Consider the following 26083-nt stretch of genomic DNA (forward strand, 5'->3'; position numbering starts at 1 on the left):
AAAGTAAAATTAATCTATCACTGTACCCACCTTTATAGTTAACATAATTTGGTTCATCACCAAAGCTGTACAGTCATCTGTCCATTTCGACGATACTTCACCGTTCAAAAGACTCAAATAAGGTAGCATCATCCTTTTCAAATTGTCTGGCAGACTAGAAACTGCAATCTTTATCGGTACATGAATTACTCTATAAAAGAAAATTACACTATAAAAGAAATGTCATCTGTCCATTTTGACGATATTTCACCGTTCAAAAGACAGAAGTAAGATAGCATTAGCCTTTTCAAATAGTCTGGCAGACTGAAAACTGCAATCTTTATCGGTACATGAATTACTCTATAAAAGAAAATTACACTATAAAAGAAATGTCATCTGTCCATTTTGACGATATTTCACCGTTCAAAAGACAGAAGTAAGGTAGCATCATCCTTTTCAAATTGTCTGGCAGACTAGAAACTGCAATCTTTATCGGTACATGAATTACTCTATAAAAGAAAATTACACTATAAAAGAAATGTCATCTGTCCATTTTGACGATATTTCACCGTTCAAAAGACAGAAGTAAGATAGCATCATCCTTTTCAAATTGTCTGGCAGACTGAAAACTGCAATTTTTATCGGTACATGAATTACTCCATAAAAGAAAATTACTCTATAAAAGAAATGTCATCTGTCCATTTTTACGATACTTCACCGTTGAAAAGACTCAAGTAAGGTAGCATTAGCCTTTTCAAATTGTCTGGCAGACTAGAAACTGCAATCTTTATCGGTTACATGAATTACTCTATAAAAGAAAATTACACTATAAAAGAAATGTCATCTGTCCATTTTGACGATATTTCACCGTTCAAAAGACAGATGTAAGATAGCATTAACATTTTCAAATGGTCTGGCAGACTGAAAACTGCAATCTTTATCGGTACATGAATTACTCCATAAAAGAAAATTACTCTAAAAAACAAATTACTCTACAGGTCATCTGTCCATTTTTACGATAATTCACCGTTGAAAAGACTCAAGTAAGGTAGCATTAGCCTTTTCAAATTGTCTGGCAGACTAGAAACTGCAATCTTTATCGGTACATGAATTATTCTATAAAAGAAAATTACACGATAAAAGAAATTTCACCTGTCCATTTTGACGATGCTTCGCCGTTCAAAAGACACAAGTAAGGTAGCATTAACATTTTCAAATGGTCTGGCAGACTGAAAACTGCAATCTTTATCGGTACATGAATTACTCCATAAAAGAAAATTACTCTATAAAAGAAATTACTCTACAGGTCATCTGTCCATTTTTACGATACTTCACCGTTGAAAAGACTCAAGTAAGGTAGCATTAGCCTTTTCAAATTGTCTGGCAGACTAGAAACTGCAATCTTTATCGGTACATGAATTACTCTATAAAAGAAAATTACACTATAAAAGAAATGTCATCTGTCCATTTTGACGATATTTCACCGTTCAAAAGACAGAAGTAAGATAGCATTAACATTTTCAAATGGTCTGGCAGACTGAAAACTGCAATCTTTATCGGTACATGAATTACTCCATAAAAGAAAATTACTCTATAAAAGAAATTACTCTACAGGTCATCTGTCCATTTTTACGATACTTCACCGTTCAAAAGACTCAAATAAGGTAGCATTAGCCTTTTCAAATTGTCTGGCAGACTAGAAACTGCAATCTTTATCGGTACATGAATTACTCTATAAAAGAAAATTACACTATAAAAGAAATGTCATCTGTCCATTTTGACGATGCTTCGCCGTTCAAAAGACAGATGTAAGATAGCATTAACATTTTCAAATGGTCTGGCAGACTGAAAACTGCAATCTTTATCGGTACATGAATTACTCCATAAAAGAAAATTACTCTATAAAAGAAATTACTCTGCAGGTCATCTGTCCATTTTTACGATAATTCACCGTTGAAAAGACTCAAGTAAGGTAGCATTAGCCTTTTCAAATTGTCTGGCAGACTAGAAACTGCAATCTTTATCGGTACATGAATTACTCCATAAAAGAAAATTACTCTATAAAAGAAATTACTCTGCAGGTCATCTGTCCATTTTTACGATACTTCACCGTTCAAAAGACTCAAATAAGGTAGCATCATCCTTTTCAAATTGTTTAGCAGACTAGAAGCTGCAATCTTTATCGGTACACGGATTACTTGACCTCAGGAAATTACTCTATAGGTCATCGGTCCATTTTAACGATTAAATAAAAAAAAAAAAATTTAAATGCAAGTAAGGAGCGACATAAAACGATGAGAAATTACTTCGTTTATGAAAGAAGTTGTCCCCTCCGCAACGCCTCGCTCTTTACGCTAAAGTTTGACTCTGTCACAACTCTACTTTTTAAAACAATAAAAAAAATCTTCAGAGTAAAGAGAGAGGCGAGTGGAGGGGACAGCGTCTTTCATATACGGAGTAATTTCTGTTCGTTTTAACTTTTAATGTCGCTCCTTACTTGCAGTTAAAAATACTTGTTTTTTTTATTTAATTTCTGAACGTTTTGGAATTACTACATGTTTTGATTTTGGCTCACGGCACATGAATGGTTAAAATGAAATAAGGAGGCTTTCGAGACCGGATGAGAGTGTGATGCTCAACAGAAGTGGAAATGCTGATACAAACTTTGAAGAGCGTTTGAGCTGTACTTATGAAGAGGTCGATACAAGAGTTGTGTTACACATGCTGGAATGTTTTGAGAGGGGTTTCGATATTGTTTTGATCGATGCGAATAACACAGACATTTTCGTCGTCTTGATATATCACTACACGTTATTCCTAGGGAACCACCCAAATTGAGAAAAATGGAAAGTTTATGTCAGGTTCCACAGCTATTCAGTGCCTATACATCGGCTTTATAGCAATTTACCGAACGATTTTGTTCACTCCATCTGCCTTCTTCATATGCTTTCAGGGTGTGATACCGTGGGTTTCATGTTTTCTAAGGGAAAGCGAGTGGTGGCCAAGGCTGTCGAGAAATGGGGATTGGAGAAACCGACTCCTTTGCTTGTGCAAGAGTTGTTGAGTCAAAGCTCAGCCCTGCGGTTCTAGAAAAATTAAGTGCAATTTGCAAAAAGGTCGTTGTTGCCTCATACGGAGAAGGCTCAGAGCACTTTAACTCTCTTAATGAATTAAGAGTGCATTTGTACCCTCGAAAGCGGGAGCTTAAGTATTTGGTACCATCTGACGCTGCTTTTGATTGTCATGCTAAGCGCTTGTACCTGCAGTTCGACATTATTTTGCAAGCAAATCGAGCAAAACCACAGTTTCTGGATCTCCTGCAATTTGGCTGGACGTTTCAAGACGGTGGGGTTAGGCCAGTTGTGTCTACCCTTCAGGCATTTCCAGAGGGTGTGATCCCACAGTACAGCTCGTGCAAGCACTGTACAAAAAATGTTCATATGCTGGAAATGGTCCTTGCGATTTACTTTGTGGCTGTGGTGGGAAGTGTTTTATGGACGAGTTTGATATGCTTGATGGACAATTTGATATGCTGAACTACTTTTTAACTTTTGTAGTAACAAGTGCCGTTCCAGAAATTCGTAGCAGGTGTTAGTATAGTAGTCTTTTTTGTTTATTCAAGTTCATTGAATAATAATCTTGACAAGTTTACTAATAATTATGATTAAGAATCAAAAGAGATTTAGAATCAAGGTCATTGTTGAGTATAGTGGCACTCTTCCAGAAAATATAATAGGAGGGAGGGAGTCAGCTGAATCTAGGCCTGAAATCTTTAAACGCAAATAGAAAAATTAAAACTGTAAGTTTCAAGTCATTCAAGATGGTCCCTACTGTACTCGTCACTTCAGGCATCAGTTATGAAAGATTTGGCGATCGTTGTGGAAATTTTTCCGAAACATGATATAATAGGAAAAAAGGCAAAATTTTCAATTTTTGGGGTTAAGCCCCCCCCCCCCGCCGAGTAAATAACGCCCATTTTCGTGATCAGCGCTGTCGACTACCCCATATTCCGTTGTCAAACCTTCTGCTGCTCACTGATCACCTACCCGACACATTTTCGTTGAGTGGTAGAGTTGAAGGTAGCACTAGCCTTTTCAAATTGTCTGGCTGACTATAAACTACAATCTTTATCAGTGCATGAATAGAACAAAAATCTTACTCAAAGATTGTGGCAATTCCAAACTTTATTCGACTTCCAATTTCAAGGATTCGTGGTTGATCGGCTGTTACAGCTTGGAAAGTCCCATCCACTTCGATAAAAGTACCGTGCTTAGAACCAAGATCAGCTAATGTACATTGAATGTTATTGGTGGACTAGAATCAAAAAATGAAATAAACAAACGAATCAATAAATCATAAAAAGTGTTGGAAATGCTACCAAATACCTTATAAAAAATGGTTATCAGTTACTATCATGCAAAATAGAACGTAAGACAGCTGTAACACTTAAAAGTAATTCATTGATCAACAAGCAAGCCCGCATCCAGGATTTTTGTTTGGGAGGAGGCGGATACAAAAAAAAATGAAAAAACTAGTCAAAAATTTGTTTATATACATTTTTGTTACATTTTTATGAGTCAGAAAACATTTTGGGGGGAGAGTTCAAACCCTCTAGCCCTACGCTCAATACGTCCTTGTGCACAAGTCTACAAGTAAAAAGCTGCATTGGATATATACATTTTCTGATGGACTTTAACATAAAAATAAATAGAAAATACCAGGAGAAGAAAAAATATTTCTTGGCATTATATAAAAATGATCAGAAATTAAACATGACACAAGAAGCTTTTTTAATTGAAAGTGTGGAGCAACAGTAAAACTTAAAACAAACAGAAATTATTTCGTATATGAAGGGGGCAATTCCTTCCTAAACCCTTTCTCTTTATGCAAAAGTTGAATTTTGTTACGATTCTTTAAGAGAGACTGCTCTAACCCAAAGGCAGTTCAATTTGAATGAGAAATGTTTTTAAAGAGTTTTTAGACTTTAGCGTAGAGAGCAAGGGTTGAGGAAGAGGTAGTCCCCCTCTCCTTACTCTCTCAGGGAATTTTTTTTGTACTTCAATTCTAATAAATAAGGGGCCGCTTATTTATTAGAAATGAAGCCCAATGAATATGTGATTGATCCAATTTAAATTTCTGATTTGATATCTGATTAAAAAAAATAAGTGATTATTATGATATTGAGGAATTAGAGATTATGCATTAATCAGGCTAATGCCTGATTAGAGACTCAAATATATGCAAGCCTGTCGTGTGCCGGACAATCTGTTAATAGTACCGAGTGTACCTACCGCTCTCCCTACTACAGATTTAAAAAAGATAAAAAGGTCACTGAAAGGAAAGGGGTTCGAAATATGAGTTGATACTGTAGTAGTGCAAGTTATAAAGAAATTAATAAGACATCTGCCCCATTGCCCATTGCCCCATCTGCCCAGACATCTGCTGGGCTGCATCAAATAGTTCCTGGAGATTAAGTTTAAAAATGCTGTCAGAAATAGAAAAGATGCCAAAATTGCAAGCTGGTCTCTATAAATCACTGTAGAGAGATATAATAGATATAAATGTAGAGAGATATAAATCACTGTAGAGAGATATAAACTCCTATATAGTGCTATAAACTGAGAAATTTTACTCGAATGTATTATTGGAAGGGTGGAAAATATTAAAATTCCCTTTAAGAAAACTGATGCTTTTGTAAAGTTGGCTAAAATGCAGTGGCATAACTTTATAGTAATAAATGGAACCTCTATAAGATACATACATATATATTTCTTTTTTTAATATATTTGTGCTGTTGCATTGATGATTTCTCTTTTCGTTATATATATATATATATATATATATATATATATATATATATATATATATATATATATATATATATATATATATATATATATATATATATATATATATATATATATATATATATATATACATATATATATATATATATATATATATATATATATATATATATATATATATATATATATATATATATATATATATATATATATATATATCGTTTATAGTGTTTATAGTATATATATATATATATATATATATATATATATATATATATATCGTTTATAGTGTTTATGATTACTTTAGCGTAAAGAGTGGGGCGTTGAGGAGGGGACAACCCCTTTCATATACGGAATAATTTGTGTTCGTTTTAAGTTTTAATGTCGCTCCTTACTTGCAGTTAACAAACTTTTTTTTAAATCTAATTATGATATATTTTCTAACCCCTTTTGCAAAAGACTCTCCAAAATTGTTAAGTTTTTAAAGCAGTAAAATATTTCATCTACCAAGTTGAACCGTGAAAGTTTTTAATGTCGCTCCTTACTTGCAGTTAACAAACTTTTTTTTAAATCTAATTATGATATATTTTCTAACGCCTTCTGCAAAAGACTCTCCAAAATTGTTAAGTTTTTAAAGCAGTAAAATATTTCATCTACCAAGTTGAACCGTTGAGGAGGGGACAACCCCTTTCATATATGGAATTATTTCTGTTCGTTTTAAGTTTTAATGTCACTCCTTACTTGCAGTTAAAAAAAATTGTTTTTTTTTTATTTGTTTTTAAATTAATGCATGTTTTGATTTTGGCGCACCGCACATGAATAATTAAAACGAAATTTGCATATTAATTTTTTTCTGTCTAAACGGCTTTCTCATGTTTTTTTTTTCGGACGATTTTGATAAAAAAAAGGGGTGGGGGAGGAGGCCTAGTTGCCCTCCAATTTTTGGTAACTTATAAAATCAACTAGAACTTTTTTTACGAACGTTTTTGTTAGTAATAAATATACGTAAATTACAAATTAACTTACGTAACGAACTTCTATATTTGTATATTTTATTACATATATGAGGGGATTAAACCCCTCGTCAATACCTCGCTCTTATACACTAAAGTTCAAATTTTGAGAATGACCCCAGAATCACAAAGGCCGTAGAATAAATAGCTGAAATTACTAAAAGCACTTTAGCAGAAAGAGCGAGGTATTTAGGAGGAGATGAACCCCTTATATGCGAAATAATTTCTGTTCGTTTTAAGTTTTAATGCTTTAATTTACTTTTCCCATTTTTTAAAAAATAATGCTAGAAAATCCTGGGCCCCCTTCATGGAATTTCTCTTCCCCTATAAAAAAATCCTCCAAGTGAAGATCCTTCAACGTAGCTCCCTCCCCTCAACCCCGAACCAAAAAAAGTATAAAAATCCTCAGCGGTATATATAGCAGTTTAGACAATTTTATGGCAAAAATATGTAACTCCCATACAAAAACATAACTATATTTTGCGAAAGGTTGGGAATGAAAAGGTGAGAAATTCTTAAGTAATATTGTAGTTACATTCCGTTTCCATGGTCAACTCAAGTTGTGTGAATTTTATTAGTAAGTTGTTTGAAAAAAAATCGATGCCATTCCACTGATTCAAACTGAGAATTCAGAGACCCATCTATGCCAGCTAGATAAAAAAAAAAAAAACACATAATTATTTGCCTTCTTTTATAAACAATTTTTCAAAAATTTATTTTTCTTAATTGATTGCTTTGATTTTGGAAGGAGTATTTCTGCTCATATACTTAAATTTAAGTATATACTTATATGAACTTTTAGTAAAATTCTAAAGTGCTTGGTCTTTATTTTAATGTTTTAGGACGAACAGAGGAGGTGATATGTCATATAATGCAGAGCTTTAATTGGATGAAAATAGGCAGTAAAGTGGCCACCATTTCCTCACAAAAATCCAAAACCTAATTTAATCATTTTTGCGCTTCTCATACATTTACTTTCTATTATACAAATACCCTAAAAAACAATAATGTTGTAAAAACCACCCCGCTTCGCAAAAAAAGCAAACGCAATAAACAAACACAGATAGCCAAAAAAAGTAGTGATATCGATTTCTTCACCTCAGTGCCATAGCAAGACTCAATAACAAAAATTTGACAGTAAAAAGAAGTAAATATTTTGCTTTTCAGCCCCGTTATGAGAGCACAGTCCCGAAATATCATTTCGACAGCCTAAAGAAGTTAGGATTTTAAATATCCCCTCCTCGTTATTACGAAATGAAGATTTTCGCCTACCAGTTGGCTTTTGCGGTAATGCGAACAGATTCCCTTGATAGATCAAAATTTAATTAAATACTTTTTGGCAGTATGGAACACTAGTAAAATCAAACGGAGACCACAGAAAGTGACTAAAACCTTGGTTCAAACTTGTTTGCAAAAAGAAACAGTCTCAATAATCAAAAACTTATTCATTACTCAACTATTAAGAGCCAACTACAATAAAAAAATAACTTTCGTCCCAACCGCAAATTCACTACCATGTCAGAGGGATTAATCATACAAATTTAGAGATTTCGGGATGTGAGTATGAAAACTATGGCCCATATCTGAAACATTAAACACTGCGTTTAAGTAATTTAATACAACAACTAGTTAATCAAAGATACTTGAAACATAATTCTCCTGCCTTTAGCTTATACTTCAACCATTCAAATCTATTTGAATGAACTGAATTTAAAAAAAATGCAGAAAATAGCCAATTATGTGAAAATTTACAAGGCTATGAAAAATAATAGAAACATCAATATTAGTTATACCCAAACTTGGGTCATATTTAAAAATAGGTTTTTGAACCGTACATTATTTAGGGCCGACAAGCTAAAATTTGTCACCAAGCAAACTGATAATCAGGCATAATCTTCAGGACTACCATACCCGATGCCCAATCATTTTTTATTACAACAGTGTTACTATATTACCATACCTCAAAATCATGAGTTATGAATTTAGTTTCGTATTATCTTATTCCAAAAATTGTACTAGTTTACCGCAAGGTATCACAAAATTACCTACCATGTTATTCGAAGCAATTATCCTTGTCTGGATAGAAAGAGAAAATTTTCTACGCAGCTCAGGAAAAGATGGGAGGCCACCACCAACAAACATTCCAGATGCACTACAATTTAAAGGAAGATTAAGAAGCCACCGTAAAGAATTGTTATAAAGAACCCGAAGAGAATTCTCACACCTAACAGACAGAGATTGTACAAAAGCTAGACCGTACAACGGAGTGCAGTAAGCTCTGAAAAGAAAGCATCTTACAGAAGGGTCGCAACTCCCGAACTTATGAATGAGTAAGTTAGCCCTGCAGCACATCCAACGTGAAAGTGTCGTAACATGAAGCTCATCACTCAGAGTTTGAGCCACCGTGAATCCAAGATATTTGTAGGATTCAACAAAAGATAATGACACTCCAGAAAGCCAAGCCACAGGGATATGTTTCAAAGGAGTTCCCCGGGGAATAAACGCCATACACTGGGTCTTAGCCGTGTTGAACACGATATCATTGGCTGACGCAAACTCATCACATATTGAAAGTAAATGGTTAAGTGCAGCCACTGTAGGAGCGAAAATAATCAGGTCATCAGCATAACTCAGGTTATTGAAGCAAACACCACCAATGAAACAGCCAACCCCATTTTGTACCAAACGCAGGTTAAGATCATGCGCGTAATGGTTATACAGCAACAGCGAGAGGACCTCACCTTGCCGCACACCCTTCAAAACAGGGAAAGACTCACTGAAATAACCACTCCATTTGATTTTGAAACGCTGCACTTCAAACCAGTATTGAAAAGTTCAAATGATGCGACGGTCAACTCCTTTAGTGTCTATTTTGTCAAGGAGCTTCTCAAAGTTCACTCGGTCGAAAGCCTTAGAAAAAAGCCAAAAGTACAGCACTACAGTTAGATCCTTCTTTGAACCCAAATTGATAATGCGATGAATCAATCTGGGGTGATATCAAAGAGTATAGACATTTTTCGAAAAGTTTTGAGATGGCAGCCGCTAGAGCAGTCGGTCTGTAATTGCTTAATGATGCCATATCACCGGCATTCGACTTCGGAGCAAGAACCAGGCAAACCTCAGTAAGAGAATCTGGGACATAGCAGTGGTTAAGGAAACCATTGAAGAGAAGTGTCAACAAACAAATCAGGGATGGGTCATCATTAATGTGATTTGCCGTCACTCCATCAAGTCCACCAGACTTGCTGCCCGAAAGCCCAGACAACGACCGCGCCACAGACTCTGCCGTTATCAGGTGCTTAACAGGATCAGTCTAAGGTTTGGAGAATGACCTTGCCCTGGCTGCTTTGGGATCCGAAGCCACTGACGAGAAAACAGCACTGTAATGACCCCTCCATAACTCAGCAATGTCTTTGGGACCAGTCGCTGAACCGACTCAATTCGACATTTTTTGGGGACCAGCACTCTTAGAACTAGCAACTTTTTTCCAAAATCACGGAGATTAAGTGAACCCAAAGTGCTGGCTAGCGCCGAAGTCCTCAAACTCTCTATATTCTTTTGGCACAACCGAAGGGCACTTTGGAACCTACTGTGAAGAATTCTCCTCGCAGAATCGAGCCCACCTCCAAGAGCTCTGCCATTAGCAACCCACAAAAGCAAGGCATTTGTCGCAGCTACACACTGTGGGCGAACGTGAGTATTCCAACCAGGAATAACATTCAGCCCCACTCTTTTCCTGTTAGTACTACCCAGACGAAGAGCTAGAGCATGACATGCACTAACAACAAGAATCGAAATCAGTGTATAATAAAGAGCCCCTAACCCACTAGTATGAGAAGTATTAGTACATTAAGGGAGAGGACAATGGTAAATAGTAGTTATATCCAGAGCAAGGATACACCTCTCAACCTCCACACCATAGGCCACAAGCTGAGACGCACTCGCACACTCCCAGTCCACAGCAGGCGGACCAGGGGGTGGCGGATCTGGACACAACGAATCCGCAGCACGAATAGCAGAAGATAATTCAAACAAAAGAGGGAAATGGTCTGAACCAAATATATCATATCTTACAGAAATAGGCATAACAGTACTACTAAAAGAACTTGAACACACCAAGTGATCAATACATGACGTACGGCCTGACGGGCTCAAATATATAAAAGTTGAATCTCTAGATCCACTTCATCACAACAAACCAAATCATTTTTTCAGCTATTACTGCCTTCAGCTCACGGCTGAAAATAGCTTTTGTACTGTAATTAGCATGAAAATCACCCAGGAAACAAACATAAATATATTTATCAGACAAAAACGATAGTAGTTACCTAAGTACAGGGAGAATTCATGCGAATTCTCACTTGAGCAAACTGGCATATAAACATTAACAAAACGTGTTCCTGATCATCACAACGGAGGCAGACTGGCTGCAGCCTCTCATCTGAGAGAAATAGAAAATATATTAGGTGGGAGTAAGCTTTTCTACAAAGAATAGCTAACCTACCTCTCGGCCACCCTCTCAAAAGGCCATCACCTGCTTTCGTAGCATTCACTGCAAAAGAAACAAAATCCCCACTTAAACCCTCCAAAAGAGCATTATCAAAATCAATTAACATGGGATCCTGTAGAAAAATTAAGTTAGACTCTTCACAGAGAGCTTTCACTGCACCTGGATTATGCTTCACCGAGTGACAGTTATATGACGCTATACGTAGTTTCTTACCCATCTATTTAAGTTTGACCTTCGGAAGGCGTGGGCTCACTAGTGGACACTTTAGGCTTAGGTTCATAACAAGTCCTAACAAGGATACCGGCAGGCCAGAACTCAGGTGAAACCATTTTCGCACGTAGCGCAGCCGACACAACGAGCCTGAAAGAAGCACTGTTGGGACTGGCTGTCAAAATTTTTGAGCAAGATACTGGACACTTCAGCTTCTTTGAAACGAAATTAGCAGCTGTGTCCTCAGCAGTTTCGGGAGCAAATCTACTAACAAAGAGCTTTGATACCTTAGTTTGCAGGACTGACTTCATATTAGGAATCACAGACCTGACATTAACTCCCACAGTGTATTTGGGACCTTGAAGACCATGTGAAAGAGAACCACGACCTCCAGCTGCCTGAGCCGTTTTAACCACGTGCGTTAGCAGGTTTCGCTGTAGCACTGGCTTAGGTTCCAGCTTCAATTTGACTCTTGGTACCAGTCGCTGGCCTATAAAAAGAGTCACGGAGCCACTACTCGCCATATTAATAGGAACAGGCGCATACTCATTAGCACTATCCGTCAAAACAGCCTCTTTGGGTTGAACCAGGCTGGGAGCCTCAGATGACTGCGATAACTTAGTTGCGGGCGTCATCTGTTGCTTAGCAACTATTGCATGAAGTGTAGATTTGACCTCATCAAGTTCAGGTTTTAAGCTTGACACTTCCGATGACGCAATATTCTGAACAAACAATTTAAGCTGCTGTAACTCGGATTTCAAAGAACTATATGAGCTCGTAATACTCGCAAGATCAAAGTGCGAGAGTGACAAAGAGGAGATTCGCAGCAAATTACGAGTCACAAAAGTCGGAAGTAATTTTCTATCAACTTGTAAGAGGATAGAAAACATTTCACAAAGTACAGGGCTTTTTGTAGATTGGCCCGATCATTTTTTTTTTTACAAATTCTGGAAATCCTTCATCAGAGACGCGATCACTACACCGGGGACGTAAGCAACTAGGTTTCCTTTTTCTCTGTTGATTTCCTCCACCGAGTAAAAATCTGCAGAAAGCTTAATTAGGAGATCTTTAGGAGTCCCAGAGTCTATCCGGGTGATAAAAAAAAGCTAAGCAGCTCATCAATAACGACTTTTGTCGACATCCTTACTATCAAAGGCAAAAAATGAAGACTTGCTCACAAGGCGGGCTAAAGAAACCCCCCGCTAAAAAATATAATCGGGGTTGAAATAAGTTCATCCCGCTAGTCAAAAGAAAATCCAGTAATCAATTCAGGCTCAGAGCCAAGTTCGTTATTGCTAGCAGGTATAAATTAATGAAGGTCACTGAATTAATAAATAAAAATAGGTCAAGATTATATTTCACTGTTGCGAAATGCTAAATTAGTTCACTTTTGAAAACCTCACTGATTTAACAATGCTCATGAAATATCCGGTTTGAAGATGTTTGCACTTTGAACTCTGAAATGAAACTGACTTTCTTTCATCGTACTGCACTTTTAGGGAAGTCAGCATCAATATAACGAACCAAACAAAGATACAGCTTAAACTCTGCTTTTGTCTTACTTCTTACATCAAACACATGGCCTCTCAAGGGCCTCCCACTCGCAATCTAGATACGAAGCCAGAATTTTGCACGATTTTTGACAGCACACCGTGGTCTTCTTTCCAAATCGGACTTCGAGTTTGAAGTTTAACCCAGAAAAGGGGAACAACCACATTCTAGGCTTATATCATGCACTCAACGAAGCGAAGGTAATAAATATTTAGTTACACTCTGGATTGTGGCGAAAAAGCACTCGTGAACAGTTGATTAAAAGGTATCTTGACACAAGACAATAGAGATGTTAGGGTAGAAATATATAAAGGCCAATTGGCTTTGCTAGTCACGTTTCATAAGCCATTTTTAGTAGGAGGATCATTAGATGGATCAGCGGTTTATGCCGAAGTAAGAGAGAGGAGAAGGTGGTCAAAATCGCGTTCGTCGACACGAACAACAGAACAGCTATGCGGTTACTGATTGGTAACATATTTTATTGCAATATATAATCAAAACGAAATGAAAATTTGAAAAACAAGTGAAACTTTTAACAAGACAGTGAAACTATATAAAACAAAAACGAAACTTTGTACAAGTAAGATGTCTGAATATTTCTGCTGCATATCCAAACATATTAGAAAATATTACAACAGTATATAGAAAAAACCCCTGTCTTGTATTGTTTTGTGAAATGCCATATTGGACTTGTTTAAATTAAATAAAAAAAACTAATTTTTTTAGCTGAAAGTAAGGAGCGACATCAAAACTTAAAACGAACAGAAATTACTCCGTATATGAAATGAGTTGTCCCCTCCGCAATCCCTCGCTCTTTACGCTAAAGCTTTATATTGTTTTAAAAAGTAGAATTGTGGCAAAGAGTCAAACTTTAGCGTAAAGAGCGAGGGATTGCGGAGGGGACAACTCATTTCATATACGGAGTAATTTCTGTTCGTTTTAAGTTTTGATGTCGCTCCTTAATTTCAGCTAAAAAAATTAGTTTTTTTTATTTAATTTCTGAACGTTTTTGAATTAATGCATGTTTGGTTTTGGCTCTCCGCACATAAATTATTAAAATGAAATTTGTATATAAATTCTTTTTTTGGCTAAATGGCTTTCTATTAGTTTTGATCAGACGATTTTGAGAAATAAGGGGTGGAGAAGGAGGCCTAGTTGCCCTCCAATTTTTCGGTTACTTAAAAAGGCAACTAGAACTTTTAATTTTTAACGAACGTTTTTATTTTTAACGAACGTTAAAAATATACGTAACTTAAGAATTAACTTACGTAACAAACTTTCAAAACCTTATATTTTTATTATGTATACGAGGGGATTTGTACCCTCGTTGATACCTCGCTCTTTACACTAAATCGTAAGTTTTGTCCCAATTCTTTAAGAATGACCCCTGAATCAGAAAGGCCGTAGAATAAATAGTTGAAATTACTAAAAATACTTTAGCATAAAGAGCAAGGTATTTATCTCCTCCTAAATACCTCGCTCTTTATGCTAAAGTATTTTTAGAACCCCTCATATGCGTAATAATCTCTGTTCGTTTTAAGTTTCAATGCTACTTCTTCCTTTCATTTGAAAAAACGTTTTCATGTTTATTTTTCATTGTTTTCTTATAGTAATGCTAGAGAATCCTGCGCCCTTGTCATTGAATTTTTCTTCCCCCATGACAGATTCCTCCAAGGAAAAATCCTCCAACATAGCCCCCTCTCCTCAGCCCCACCCCCAAACAAAATAAAATCCCCCTGAAAACGTCTGTACACTTCCCAATAACCATTACTATATGTAAACACTGGTCAAAGTTTGTAACTTGCAGCCCCTCCCCCAGGGATCGCGGGGGAGTAAGTCATCCCCAAAGACATAGTTATTATGGTTTTCGACTATGCTGAACAAAATGGCTATCTCAAAATTTTGATCCGTTGACTTTGGGAAAAAAATGAGCGTGGGAGGGGGCCTAGATGCCCTCCAATTTTTTTGGTCACTTAAAAAGGGCACTAGAACTTTTCATTTCCGTTAGAATGAGCCATCTTGCGACATTCTAGGACCACTTGGTCGATAAGATGACCCCTGGGGAAAAAAAACAAAAAAACAAACAAACAAAACAAACAAACAAATAAACACGCACCCGTGATTTGTCTTCTGGCAAAAAATACAAAATTCCACATTTGTATAGATAGGAGCTTGAAACTTCTACAGTATGGTTCTCTGATACACTGAATCTGATGGTGTCATTTTCGTTAAGATCCTACGACTTTTAGGGGGTGTTTCCCCCTATTTTCCTAAATAAGGCAAATTTTCTCAGGCTCGTAACTTTTGATTGGTAAGACTAAACTTGATGAAACTTATATATTTAAAATTAGCATTAAAATGCGATTCTTTTGATGTAGCTATTGATATCAAAATTCAATTTTTTAGAGTTTTGGTTACTATTGAGCCGGGTCGCTCCTTACTACAGTTCGTTACCACGAACTGTTTGATATGAGCTTATTTTCGTTTTTTATATAGTGTTCGTGTGTTTTTTTTTATTTTGTTATGTCATATGTGTTAAAGCTCATTTTTTTTTCTTATCTTTTTTCCTGTTGGGTTTCTGGATGGGAGGCCCAAATACTCGGACTTTTATTGGTACTTAAACAAAGAACAAAAACAAAATCGGTTCCAAATTGACTCTAATACTGTGTTCGAGCACACTGAGACTACTTATCTCACAAGCCCAATTACTTATCCTTTGCCTTTTACGAGAGGTAAATGACGTCAGAGGATAATCAGATTTCTGCTTGAAATTGTTTCAACTAGTTGCTGCAGAAGCTACAAACCTCAACCCTAAAAAATGACAGGATAAGTGATGTGATATACAAACAAAATTCAAAAGAATAACTCAATAAATGAATCCTAAAACAAACAAGGGTTAACTAAGCAGACTAAGGATATAAGTTTGAATCCTAAAACAAATATATATTCAAACGAATAGTTAAGTCAAGCTTAAACTAACAAAGATTACCACAAATGAAAGTCGGACCACCAACCCTTAGACACTTTTTTTAAAATCTAGAGTGATATCTTGCTTTGCACGGAGAGGGCACTAGCCTAGAACCCCTTCTAAAAAAGATCCGAACTCCAAACCGTTAACAACAAACAAGTGTCTGACCTATTTTCAATCCCTCTAACACACCACTTCCCTGTCATGGGAAATCCTAGGTCCCCTTAGCCAGGAAAAATTCCCTGAAGTTCTCAATCTTATAAGAAAATAAAGTGTGTTGCTCATTTTGGTCCCCGCTTTTGAGGATCCTTTGCCCCAAAATATGGAAAATTCATTTCTACATTAGAATCTCCTAGTCCCAGGGGTTACAAGCTTTAAGCTAATAAGATATATACGTTTCAAGCCAATAAGAAAAGTTGACCCAATCCCCAACCTCCTTTTCCTGTGAATTAGAGTTTTTGCCCAGGGAGTTATGGATGTAAGTTTAGAACAGACTAAGGACATAAGTTTCAAGCCAAACAAAAAACATATCTTTTGGTCCTTTTCTGGTCCCCTCTTGGAGGGTCTGTGCATCCAAACTAAATTTATCTTGTAATGAGGGTCCGTTTGCTCGAGTGACTTACGGCTTCAAGTGTCATAGTGTTAAAAAAAAAAAAATCTTTATTGGCCCTATTTTTGGTCTCTGTAAGCAAACACATTTTTTTTTATTGGGGTCCTAAGGACATGCATATGTAAGTTCCAACACAAAAAAAAATGTTTTAACCCGCGCCCCCACATTCAGCCCAGGTCCTCACAAAGGCGAGTTTCCAGCCATCTCATATAATAATGTTTTTAACCCTGTTTCGCATTATTTTTGGGGAAACAATCATTTTACATTTTTATTTGATCTCCAGATAACCTGAGGACTAGAGAACAGAAGTTTCAAGCCATTCAAAAAGAAAGGAGGAATATTTATTAATCCTTTTTATCAATTAGAGGAAAATGGCTCTCTGAAAATTTCGATCCAATCCTAAGAGATTACGGGACGTGGGACTGAAGGAATGGGCACTGAAGGGAGGCTGGTTCACCTCCAATCCCTTTAAGCATTTCAAGAGGCCCAAAAATAATCAATAAAATAGAATGTGTCCCCACTCCCAAGTTTCTAAAACTAATTTTTCTATACTAGGAGGATAACAATCCTTCTACGCTAGGGAAAACATGGAACGCAATTCACTCTTTACAAAGTTAGCGCCAGTGCATCGATTTTGATGATGGTGCCACTAAAGTAAAGACAAATCAGGCACACTTATTGTGGGATGACATTAGTTGTTTTTAACTTATTTTTCTGCCATATAAGGCAATTTGACAAGGTAAATAAATGAAATATATGAAGCTCAGTTGAAACTTTTTATCCTTTTTTTTCATTCAACAAGGCTTATGGACATGAAGCCACCACATTTGGATTTTTTTGGTTGATTTTTTCCTGTCTTGATCTAACGTATTAGCCATTACTTACATATCTATATTTTCAATTTTATTTACACAGAAAATGTGAGGTTTAAAAAAATTTTTGCTATAGCAATAATATATAATGAAAAAGGAAATCAACAATGCAACAGCACAAACACAGAAATAAACATACACCATAAAAAATAATAATAACCGTATAAAAAAAAGAAAGACAGAAGGAGAAAGGAAGACTGTTTTCCTACTTTTGTAATTAATATAGATCAGTACTTGCACAATAGCCATGCACAATCAACCGCAAAGAATAATCCATGGACAGGGAGTCGTGTCGTAAGTAAGTATAAGTCGTCATTTACCAAATATTAAAAACAGTAAAAAAAAAGACAAATAATTCAGAGGCGACAACCCAACACAAGGGCTTATCAGGAGAATACACACTTGCCTATAGGGCTTCGGTACTTAAAAGTATATATAATTATAGTATAAAACGGCAAAAAAACTAGTTTGAGCAATCAGGTTACTTGAAGCTGCAATTAGGCCAACAAAAACAACCTTACCAGCCTTACCAACCTTACCAACCTTAGGCCAACAAAAACAACCTTACCAATCGAACATATAAAATGGATATGGTCAAGGCTCAAAATGGATCAATTCATGACTGGAAATACGACATTAGGGAAAGTGGGTGTAACATAGATCAGCCATGTAAGCATGGCTTACAAAGCACTGCCAATCACAAATCGAAGAATTCGATAGGGTATGATCTTGAGTAAGTTTTACCTGATCTGTAGATTCAACACTAATGCTAGCATGTTTTCTGCTAATTGATAGGTCTGATTGAATTTTCAGCTCAACATCAGCCTTCCCATTCCCAATGGTGTATGTTTTATTGCAAAGAAGATTAAAATTACCTGAAAATGAACACAACATTATTTAAGTACCTTACCGCAAGAAACTAGCAAAACGAAAACACTCAAAATTGTAATATAAATTTGTATTTGTAATTTATTTACATATGTTAGTTACTCATGCCACATTACAGTTGCATTTACTTGATGATAAAAATCAGTGTTATGCAAATCTACAGTGCCAATTCTATATGTCATTTGTAATTTCCTGAGTTGAACATTGTTCAACTTCCAAGCTGAACTTCCATTGTTCAACTTCAATAATTTGTGACTGACAAAAAAGGGTCAAGAGTTAAGGCGCATTTTAGAAAAGATAGAAACTTGCAACAGTAGTTTTTCTTTTATTTGTACAGGAGAATACACACTTACCTATAGGGTTTCGGCACATTAAAGTATATATGATTATAGTAAAAAAAAGGCAAAATAAACTAGTTTGAGCAATCAGGTATAGTTGAGTTCTTGAACACAGCAAACACACACAGTTCTTGAACACACATTTCTTGAACATTAATTTCCTGTATATTCAAATAATTTGGCTGTTTTAAGCATTTTCCAAAATTCTTAATCATAAAACTATATAGATATGGTTTTAGAAGAAAACAGTTCGGAAAAATTAGTGTTGCTACAAGTTTTACACATCAATTCCTTGTCCTTTTTATATTGTTCTTCTGAAACACGAGTGTGATGTAAAAATTAAGATAAAACCCATTTCATTAAAAAAATTTGGGTTTGTATAGACAAGTTTGACTATGGTGTATAGTTTACATTCTTTTTTTGAAATTATTTTATCCAATTTATTCAATTATTTCAATCTTTATTTAAATTATTTCAATATAAATTGAATCCAAAATTAACTGGACTCAAGAAAATTTAGAAAAATGCTTATAACAGCCAAAGTATTTGATATACATGAAATTAATAGACTAATCATACAAATTTTGAGATTTCGGGATGTGAGTATGAAAACTAGGGCCCATATCTGAAACATTAAACACTGCGTTTAAGTAATTAAATACAACAACTAGTTAATCAAAGATACTTGAAACATATTTCTCCTACCTTTAGCTTATACTTCAACCATTCAAATCTATTTGAATGAACTGAATTTAAAAAAAATGCAGAAAATAGCCAATTATGTGAAAATGTACAAGGCTATGAAAAATAATAGAAACATCAATATTAGTTATACCCAAACTTGGGTCATATTTAAAAATAGGTTTTTGAACCATACAGCATGTTCTGGGTTGGGGGATTGACTTACATTTAAAACAGGTAACTTTTTTGTTCTGTCACATTTGTCGGTGAAAATGCTGCAATTTAAGAAAATCAGAGTTTTATGGATAATATTTCAAACTTCTAATCCAACATTTAGATTCATAGATGTTTCCCCTACAGATTGAAATCCCTTTCAAACCAAAAGTCTTTAAATTAAGCCTAACAGAGTAGAAAAAACGTTTTTTTTACAAAATTGTCAAACAATCAGTACCTTTAGCCTAGTTTTTTTTTTATTTATTGACTCAAAAGTGTGAACTCAGCCCTTTTAGGCTTTTAATTGATATTTATCAGAAATAAATCTTGTCTTGCATGCAACTAAGTTGAATCAACTTTGTACAATTATCAATTCTGTAATGAAATCCTAAATACACAGTTTAATTAACTTAACTCAGTTGAGACAACACAATAGAGCAATTTTATCATGCAGAATTCAATTCTAACTGACTCAACCCAGAGAAACTTAAGAAGTTCAAGACCCTAAAACCTATATCTAAACTGATTGATACATCCAAGACAACTGACTATTTTTCTTGTCTTTTCATGAAAACAGAACAACAGTGAAATACTCAGCAGAAACAACTCAACAGACAAATTTCGTCTTGGAGAATTCAATTTCGACTGACTCAACCAGGAATTTAAGAGGTTTAAGAAACTAAAACCTCTATCCAAACTAATTGATACATTTAAAACAACTAATGATTTTTTGTAATATCGATGATGAAGAAAGTTGTAGACAGAGCAGTAAACACAAGATCAAGTCTATCCGTGATTTCAATTGTATTTTCCATGATTAGGGTCAATCTGTAAATGTGTGACCAAGTTTATGCTCTACTATCAACCATCAGTAGCCTAATTTTAACCATTCAATATTGTTTATGGATAAAATATCAAATTTAACAAAATTCTTGTGAAGAAAATTCAGACAACCCAGTGATGCCAACTCAGGAAAATGTAGGAACAGAGGGCAAGGTTTTTTTTCTTTTCTTTTTAATGAAGATAAAAAAAAAAACAGAACAACATTGAACAGATATACCTAAAACAGGGATAGTACAAGCTTTGCTGCTTAAAGAAATTGTTGACTAATCTATTCAAATTCAATTTCTTAACCTTCTCTTTTTCAATGCCTGTGATTGTGTAATCACTGAGTCTGTCCCCTTTGTGATTACAGATGATCCTTCATACTCCTTAGTGCCAAGAAGAATTTTTCATTGCTGGCAGTTGTCACAGGCAAAGTAACAACCAACTTCGTCAGTTTTAGCACTGCAGAACAGGCAATTGGGAGGTTGGATTTTGGCAGCTTAGTGAAGATCCACTTTTGAAATGCCACTTTTTAACAGATGCAGCTTTGCAAGAGAAAGCTAGGATTCTGTAGCATAAACATCAATCGCAAGAATCCATTGATTATGACTTATAACTCTTCAGTTCCCTGCTAGCTGTGGAGAAAGAGAAACAGAAAAAAAAGATGCTTTTGATGCAGAATATTGTGGTTGTAGCCGCTTTCCTTGTTTTTCAAGCTATTAAATTTTTCTTGTGGTCCAAGTCAAGGGACTGGAAGTTTCTGGTACAGGGTTTTTGGACAAGGTGGTTTTAATGGTGTAGGCCTACTTAGTGTTTCAATCTGATATCATTTCTAGGAGTTTTGAGAGTGTTGCTATTTAACAGTTGTTAAAAAAAATAAGCACAGGGGTGACAAATAAAACAACTGGTAAAATTCTATTTTAGTGACTTTTGGCTATCTCAGAAAGGAGTTAGGTTAGGAAAATGAAACTTTCAGGGATGGGTCTAAAAGCTAAAGTATGTCCCAGGAAGGTATTTTGAAGTACCTATCTCCACTTTCTCTCCCTCTAGAGGGTCCTGACCTTTGGTGACCTGTAAAAATATGTGTGTTATAAAAGTGAAACCTTGCAAAATAGATCTTCTGCTTGCGTGAAGTACAACAAAATACGAAGTATAGGAATACTAATGAAGTACTGGGTCCAACTCTCTTTCCAATTTACATCAATGACATATTTAACCATATTGACAATGGCATGCACCTGTTTGCTGATGATGCCAAACTCTTTGGTATTGCATGCCCTCAAAGTATTCAGTGCAGCACAGATGAGCTACAAGTTTGGAACCAAGACTGGCTTCTCCAATTTAATATAGGAAAGTGCTGTGTATTACAACTTGGACCCAATAACCCAATGGCAAACTACACAATCTACAACCCCACCATCAAAGACAGAGAGCAACTAGAGAATAGAGTGGAAGAAAGGGATCTTGGTGTCATCATTGATGATAAACTTAAATTTCACAGCCATGTCCAGTATGTTGTTTCCTGAGCAAGCTCCAGTCTTGGACTACTAAAACAAACTATCAACATCAGACAGGCATCTATATTTATAAAACTATATAAGGCTCTCATCAGACCCCATCTTGATTTTGGCATGTGTCTTGCTGGTCCTTCTTATCAACAAGATGTGAGGTTCATTGAAAACGTTCAGAGACGAGCAACAAAATGCATATGAAGTCTAGCATCAACATCATATGAGGACTATCTAAGGTACCTCAAACTACCCACTCTGGTTTACAGATGCTTGCACAGCAACATGATGCTTAGTTACAAGCTGCAGAACAAAAAGTCAGCAATCTTTGGCTGCAATCTCAGTAGGCTACCAACCAGCACAACACAAGAGGACACTCCAAGAAGCTACCAAAGTCAAGCTCCTGAAAAAGTCAAAACTCCCAAAACATTCTATTCAAGAAGAGTCATAAACCATTGGAATCAACTGAAAGATTCAACTGTCAGTGCTCCCTCCATCCAGTCCTTCAAAAACCAACTTGACAAAGAGTAGGAGAAGAAGCAGAGGAGGTTCAACTGGCAGTCATCAATTCAAGAGCACTACAGGTCTGGAAGACCTTAAAGCTCTCAGATAGATCAAGGTAAGGTGCAAATAAATTTCCTAAATTAAAAAAAAAATTGATATGGCTCAGAATTCTACTCAAATAACAAGAATTACATTTTGAGAACTAAAAGCAGAGAAAAAGCAACTGGTAACTGAAAATTAAGGTAAAATATTGTTTTGTCAAAATTTCAATAGGTATAGACCTGTCATGAAGGCCAGAGCCCTCTCGAGGGAGAAGGAGTGGAGGTGGGTACTTTAAAATACAATTTCCAGGAAATACTTTAGCCTGTAGACCTATTCCTGAAAGCTTCATTTTCCTAACCTAACCCCTTTCCAAGATAGCCAAAAGTCACTAAAATAGAATTTTAATAAAACAACTAGTTAGCCAGTCTGCTTTAATATAGTGCAAAGCTAAAACAGTAATAATTATGAAATAGATAAAACATGGTATTTTTTAGTCTATGGGGGGGGGGACAATTGCCACCTCTAATTAGCAGGCAAGGTAAAGGTCTAGATTAGGGATAATTGAGTAAGAAACATGCTAAGAAAACAATTCTTACTTCATAAAATCCAGAGTAGGCCATGTGTAGCTAACATATTTTTCATGCAGCTTTGCTATACTCCCCCCCCTCTCCTGATATGCCAACATACATCACAAACAATGTATTTCAAATCACTTGTGCTTTCTGGTTTGTTTTACCTTACCTTAATTACCTTAAACCATCTGAGAGCTTTAAGGTCTTCCAGATCTGTAGTGCTCTTGATTTGATGACTGCCAGTTGAACCTTCACTGCTTCTTCTCCTACTCTTTGTCAAGTTGGTTTTTGAAGGACTGGATGGAGGGAGCACTGACAGTTGAATCTTTCAGTTTATTCTAATGATTCATGACTCTTTGCAAAAAGAATGTTTGGTGAGTTTTAGATCAGGAGCTTGACTTTGGTAGCTTCTTGTAGTGTCCTCTTGTGTTGTGCTGGCTGGTACTGAGATTGCTGACTTTTTGTTCTGTAGCTTGTAACTAAGCATCATATTGCTGTGCAAGCATCTGTAAACCAGAGTGGGTAGTTTGAGGTACTTGAGGCAGTCCTCATATGAGGTTGATGCTAGACTTCTTATGCATTTTGTTGCTTGTGTCTGTACATTTTCAATGAACCTCACATCTTGTTGATAAGAAGGACCAGCAAGACACATGCAAAAATCAAGATGAGGTCTGACAAGAGCCTTGTATAATTTTATAAATATAGATGCCTGTATGCTGTTGATGGTTTGTTTTAGTAGTCCAAGACTGGAGCTTGCACAGGAAACAACATGCTGGATATGGCTGTGAAATTTAAGTTTATCATCAATAATGACACCTAGATCCCTTTCTTCTGTTCTGTTCTTTAGTTGCTCTCTTGCTTTGATGTTGAGGTTGTAGATTGTGTAGTTTGCCATTGGGTTATTGGGTCCAAGGTGTAATACACAGCACTTTCCTACATTAAATTGGAGAAGCCAGTCATGGGTCCAAACTTGTAGCTCATCTATGTCACTCTGGATACTCTGAGGGCATGCAATACCAAAGAGTTTGGCATCATCAGAGAACAGGTGCATGCCAATTTCAATATGGTTAAATATGTCATTGATGTAAATCAGAAAGAGAGTTGGACCCAGTGCAGTTCCCTGTGGTACTCTGCTCATTACTTCAGCCTTGTCAGAGTATATTGGTTTGCCATCTGTAGCAAATAAGCAAACTTTCTGCTTACACTTTGTAAGGAAATTCATCATCCAGTCTAAAACAGCCTGATTGATGCCAGTAGCAGATATTTTGGAGTGCAGTCAACTGTGAGGAACCTTGTCAAAGGCCTTAGCAAAGTCCAGCAGGAGCAGGTCAACTGGATGTCTGTGGTCAATTATGGCTGTGATTTCCTTGTATGATTCCAAGAGGTTTGTTTCAATTGATTTCCCTGACTAGAAGCCATGCTGCTTGGGGGACAAGATCTTTTGGTTGTCAAGTGCTTAAGGATTGAATCATTGACTATGTGCTCAAGTATTTTGATAACAACTGGGGTCCAGCTAATTGGCCAATATCTTTCAGGCTTGGAACAATTACCTTTCTTGAAAACCAGTATTTTCATCATAGTTGATTCATTTTATGGATACACAGGTTGAAACAAGAGAAATGAATTGGGAGACAAGATAGGAAATACAAGATTTTACCACATACTACCATAATGAGCAGGGGGAGATTATTTTGAAGCTGCAGGCAAAACGTGTTAACTACAATTATTTTGTATATTATGAAGTGAGTTTTTTTTCTAAACATATTTCCTTTTCAATAGTTTTCAATCTAGACCTTTACCAAATCTACTTATTTGTTAGTATATGAGAGATTTTACTATAGCTGAAAAGTTGAAGTGATGATTAGATGTCTAATTACCTTTCTTTTACTAACAAAAGCATAGCCTATAGCCTACTGGATTCACCCATCAGTAAGGTCTAACCAGCCTACTCCAAGCACAAAAGAAACAGTCCGTTAAAATTGGCTGCTCTTTGAAACATAATTATATTGAATCAATATATTGTTAACTTAGTTGAATAATAACAAAAACTTACTTTTTGTTTTTCCTTCAACTTGTCTTAATAGAATCATGCTTTTAAGATTTTCAAATTTAAATTTACAGAGGCCATCTATCATGTACGTTTCACGAGGCTGATTTTTCTTAACTCTTTAATGAGTAAAGTCAGCGCGTATTCTCTTCGGAATGTCAAAGACTTCCCTCGAGAATTTTTGGTAAGGGTGATATTGATATATCAAACAGTTCGTGGTAACGAACTGTAGTAAGGAGCGACCCGGCTCAATAGTAAACAAAACTCTAAAAAACAGAATTTCGATGCTGATAGATATATCAAAAGAATTGGATTTTTATGCTGCTTTTAAATATATAAGTTTCATCAAATTTAGTCTTTGTCATCAAAGTTACGAGCCTGAGAAAATTTGCCTTATTTTGGAAAATTGGAGGAAACACCCCCTAAAAGTCATAGGATATTAACGAAAATCACACCATCGCATTCAGCGTATCAGAGAACCCTGTTGAAAAAATTTCAAGGTCCAATCTACAAAAATTTGGGATTTCGTATTTTTTGCCAGAAGACAAATCACGGATGCGTGTTTATTTGTTAGTTTGTTGTTTTTTTTCCCCCGGGGGTCATCGTATCGACCGAGTGGTCGTAGAGTGTTGCAAGAGGGCTGATTCTAACGGAAATGAAAAGTTCTAGTTCCCTTTTTTAAGTGACCAAAAAAATTGGAGGGCACCTAGGCCCCCTCCCACGCTCATTTTTTCCCCAAAGTCAACGGATCAAAATTTTGAGATAGCCATTTTGTTCCGTATAGTCGAAAACCGTAATAACTATGTCTTTGGGGATGACTTACCCCCCCCCCCAAACACAGTCCCTGGGGGAGGGGCTGCAAGTTACAAACTTTGACCAATGTTTACATACAGCAATGGTTATTGGGAAGTGTACCGACGTTTTCAGGGGGACTTTTTTGGTTTT

General features: G+C 35.9%; 1 protein-coding gene across 1 annotated transcript; it reads right to left on the reverse strand.

Annotated features, from left to right (window-relative positions):
• Nucleotides 1-9: 9 nt before the first annotated feature.
• On the reverse strand, nucleotides 10-25226 carry LOC136036585 (nibrin-like). Its single transcript, XM_065718889.1, has 4 exons — nucleotides 25145-25226; nucleotides 18265-18395; nucleotides 4139-4293; nucleotides 10-190 (listed from the first exon to the last, which is right to left on the reverse strand). The coding sequence occupies exons 1-4, from the start codon at nucleotides 25224-25226 to the stop codon at nucleotides 10-12; spliced, it is 549 nt and encodes a 182-aa protein (XP_065574961.1).
• Nucleotides 25227-26083: the final 857 nt, after the last annotated feature.

This window comes from Artemia franciscana, chromosome 15, assembly GCF_032884065.1.
Source record: "Artemia franciscana chromosome 15, ASM3288406v1, whole genome shotgun sequence".
In the NCBI taxonomy this organism is placed as follows: Eukaryota; Metazoa; Arthropoda; class Branchiopoda; order Anostraca; family Artemiidae; genus Artemia; species Artemia franciscana.

What these genes read in the sequence shown, in the direction of transcription:
- LOC136036585 (XM_065718889.1), bottom strand. Translation starts at nt 25,226, where the DNA reads ATGATAGATGGCCTCTGTAAATTTAAATTTGAAAATCTTAAAAGCATG. An exon ending in GTGTTGAATCTACAGATCAG is followed by an intron (nt 4,294 to 18,264) that starts GTAAAACTTACT and finishes TTTTGATTCTAG; the next exon opens with TCCACCAATAACATTCAATG. An exon ending in GGAATTGCCACAATCTTTGA is followed by an intron (nt 191 to 4,138) that starts GTAAGATTTTTG and finishes TTTCTTTTATAG; the next exon opens with AGTAATTCATGTACCGATAA.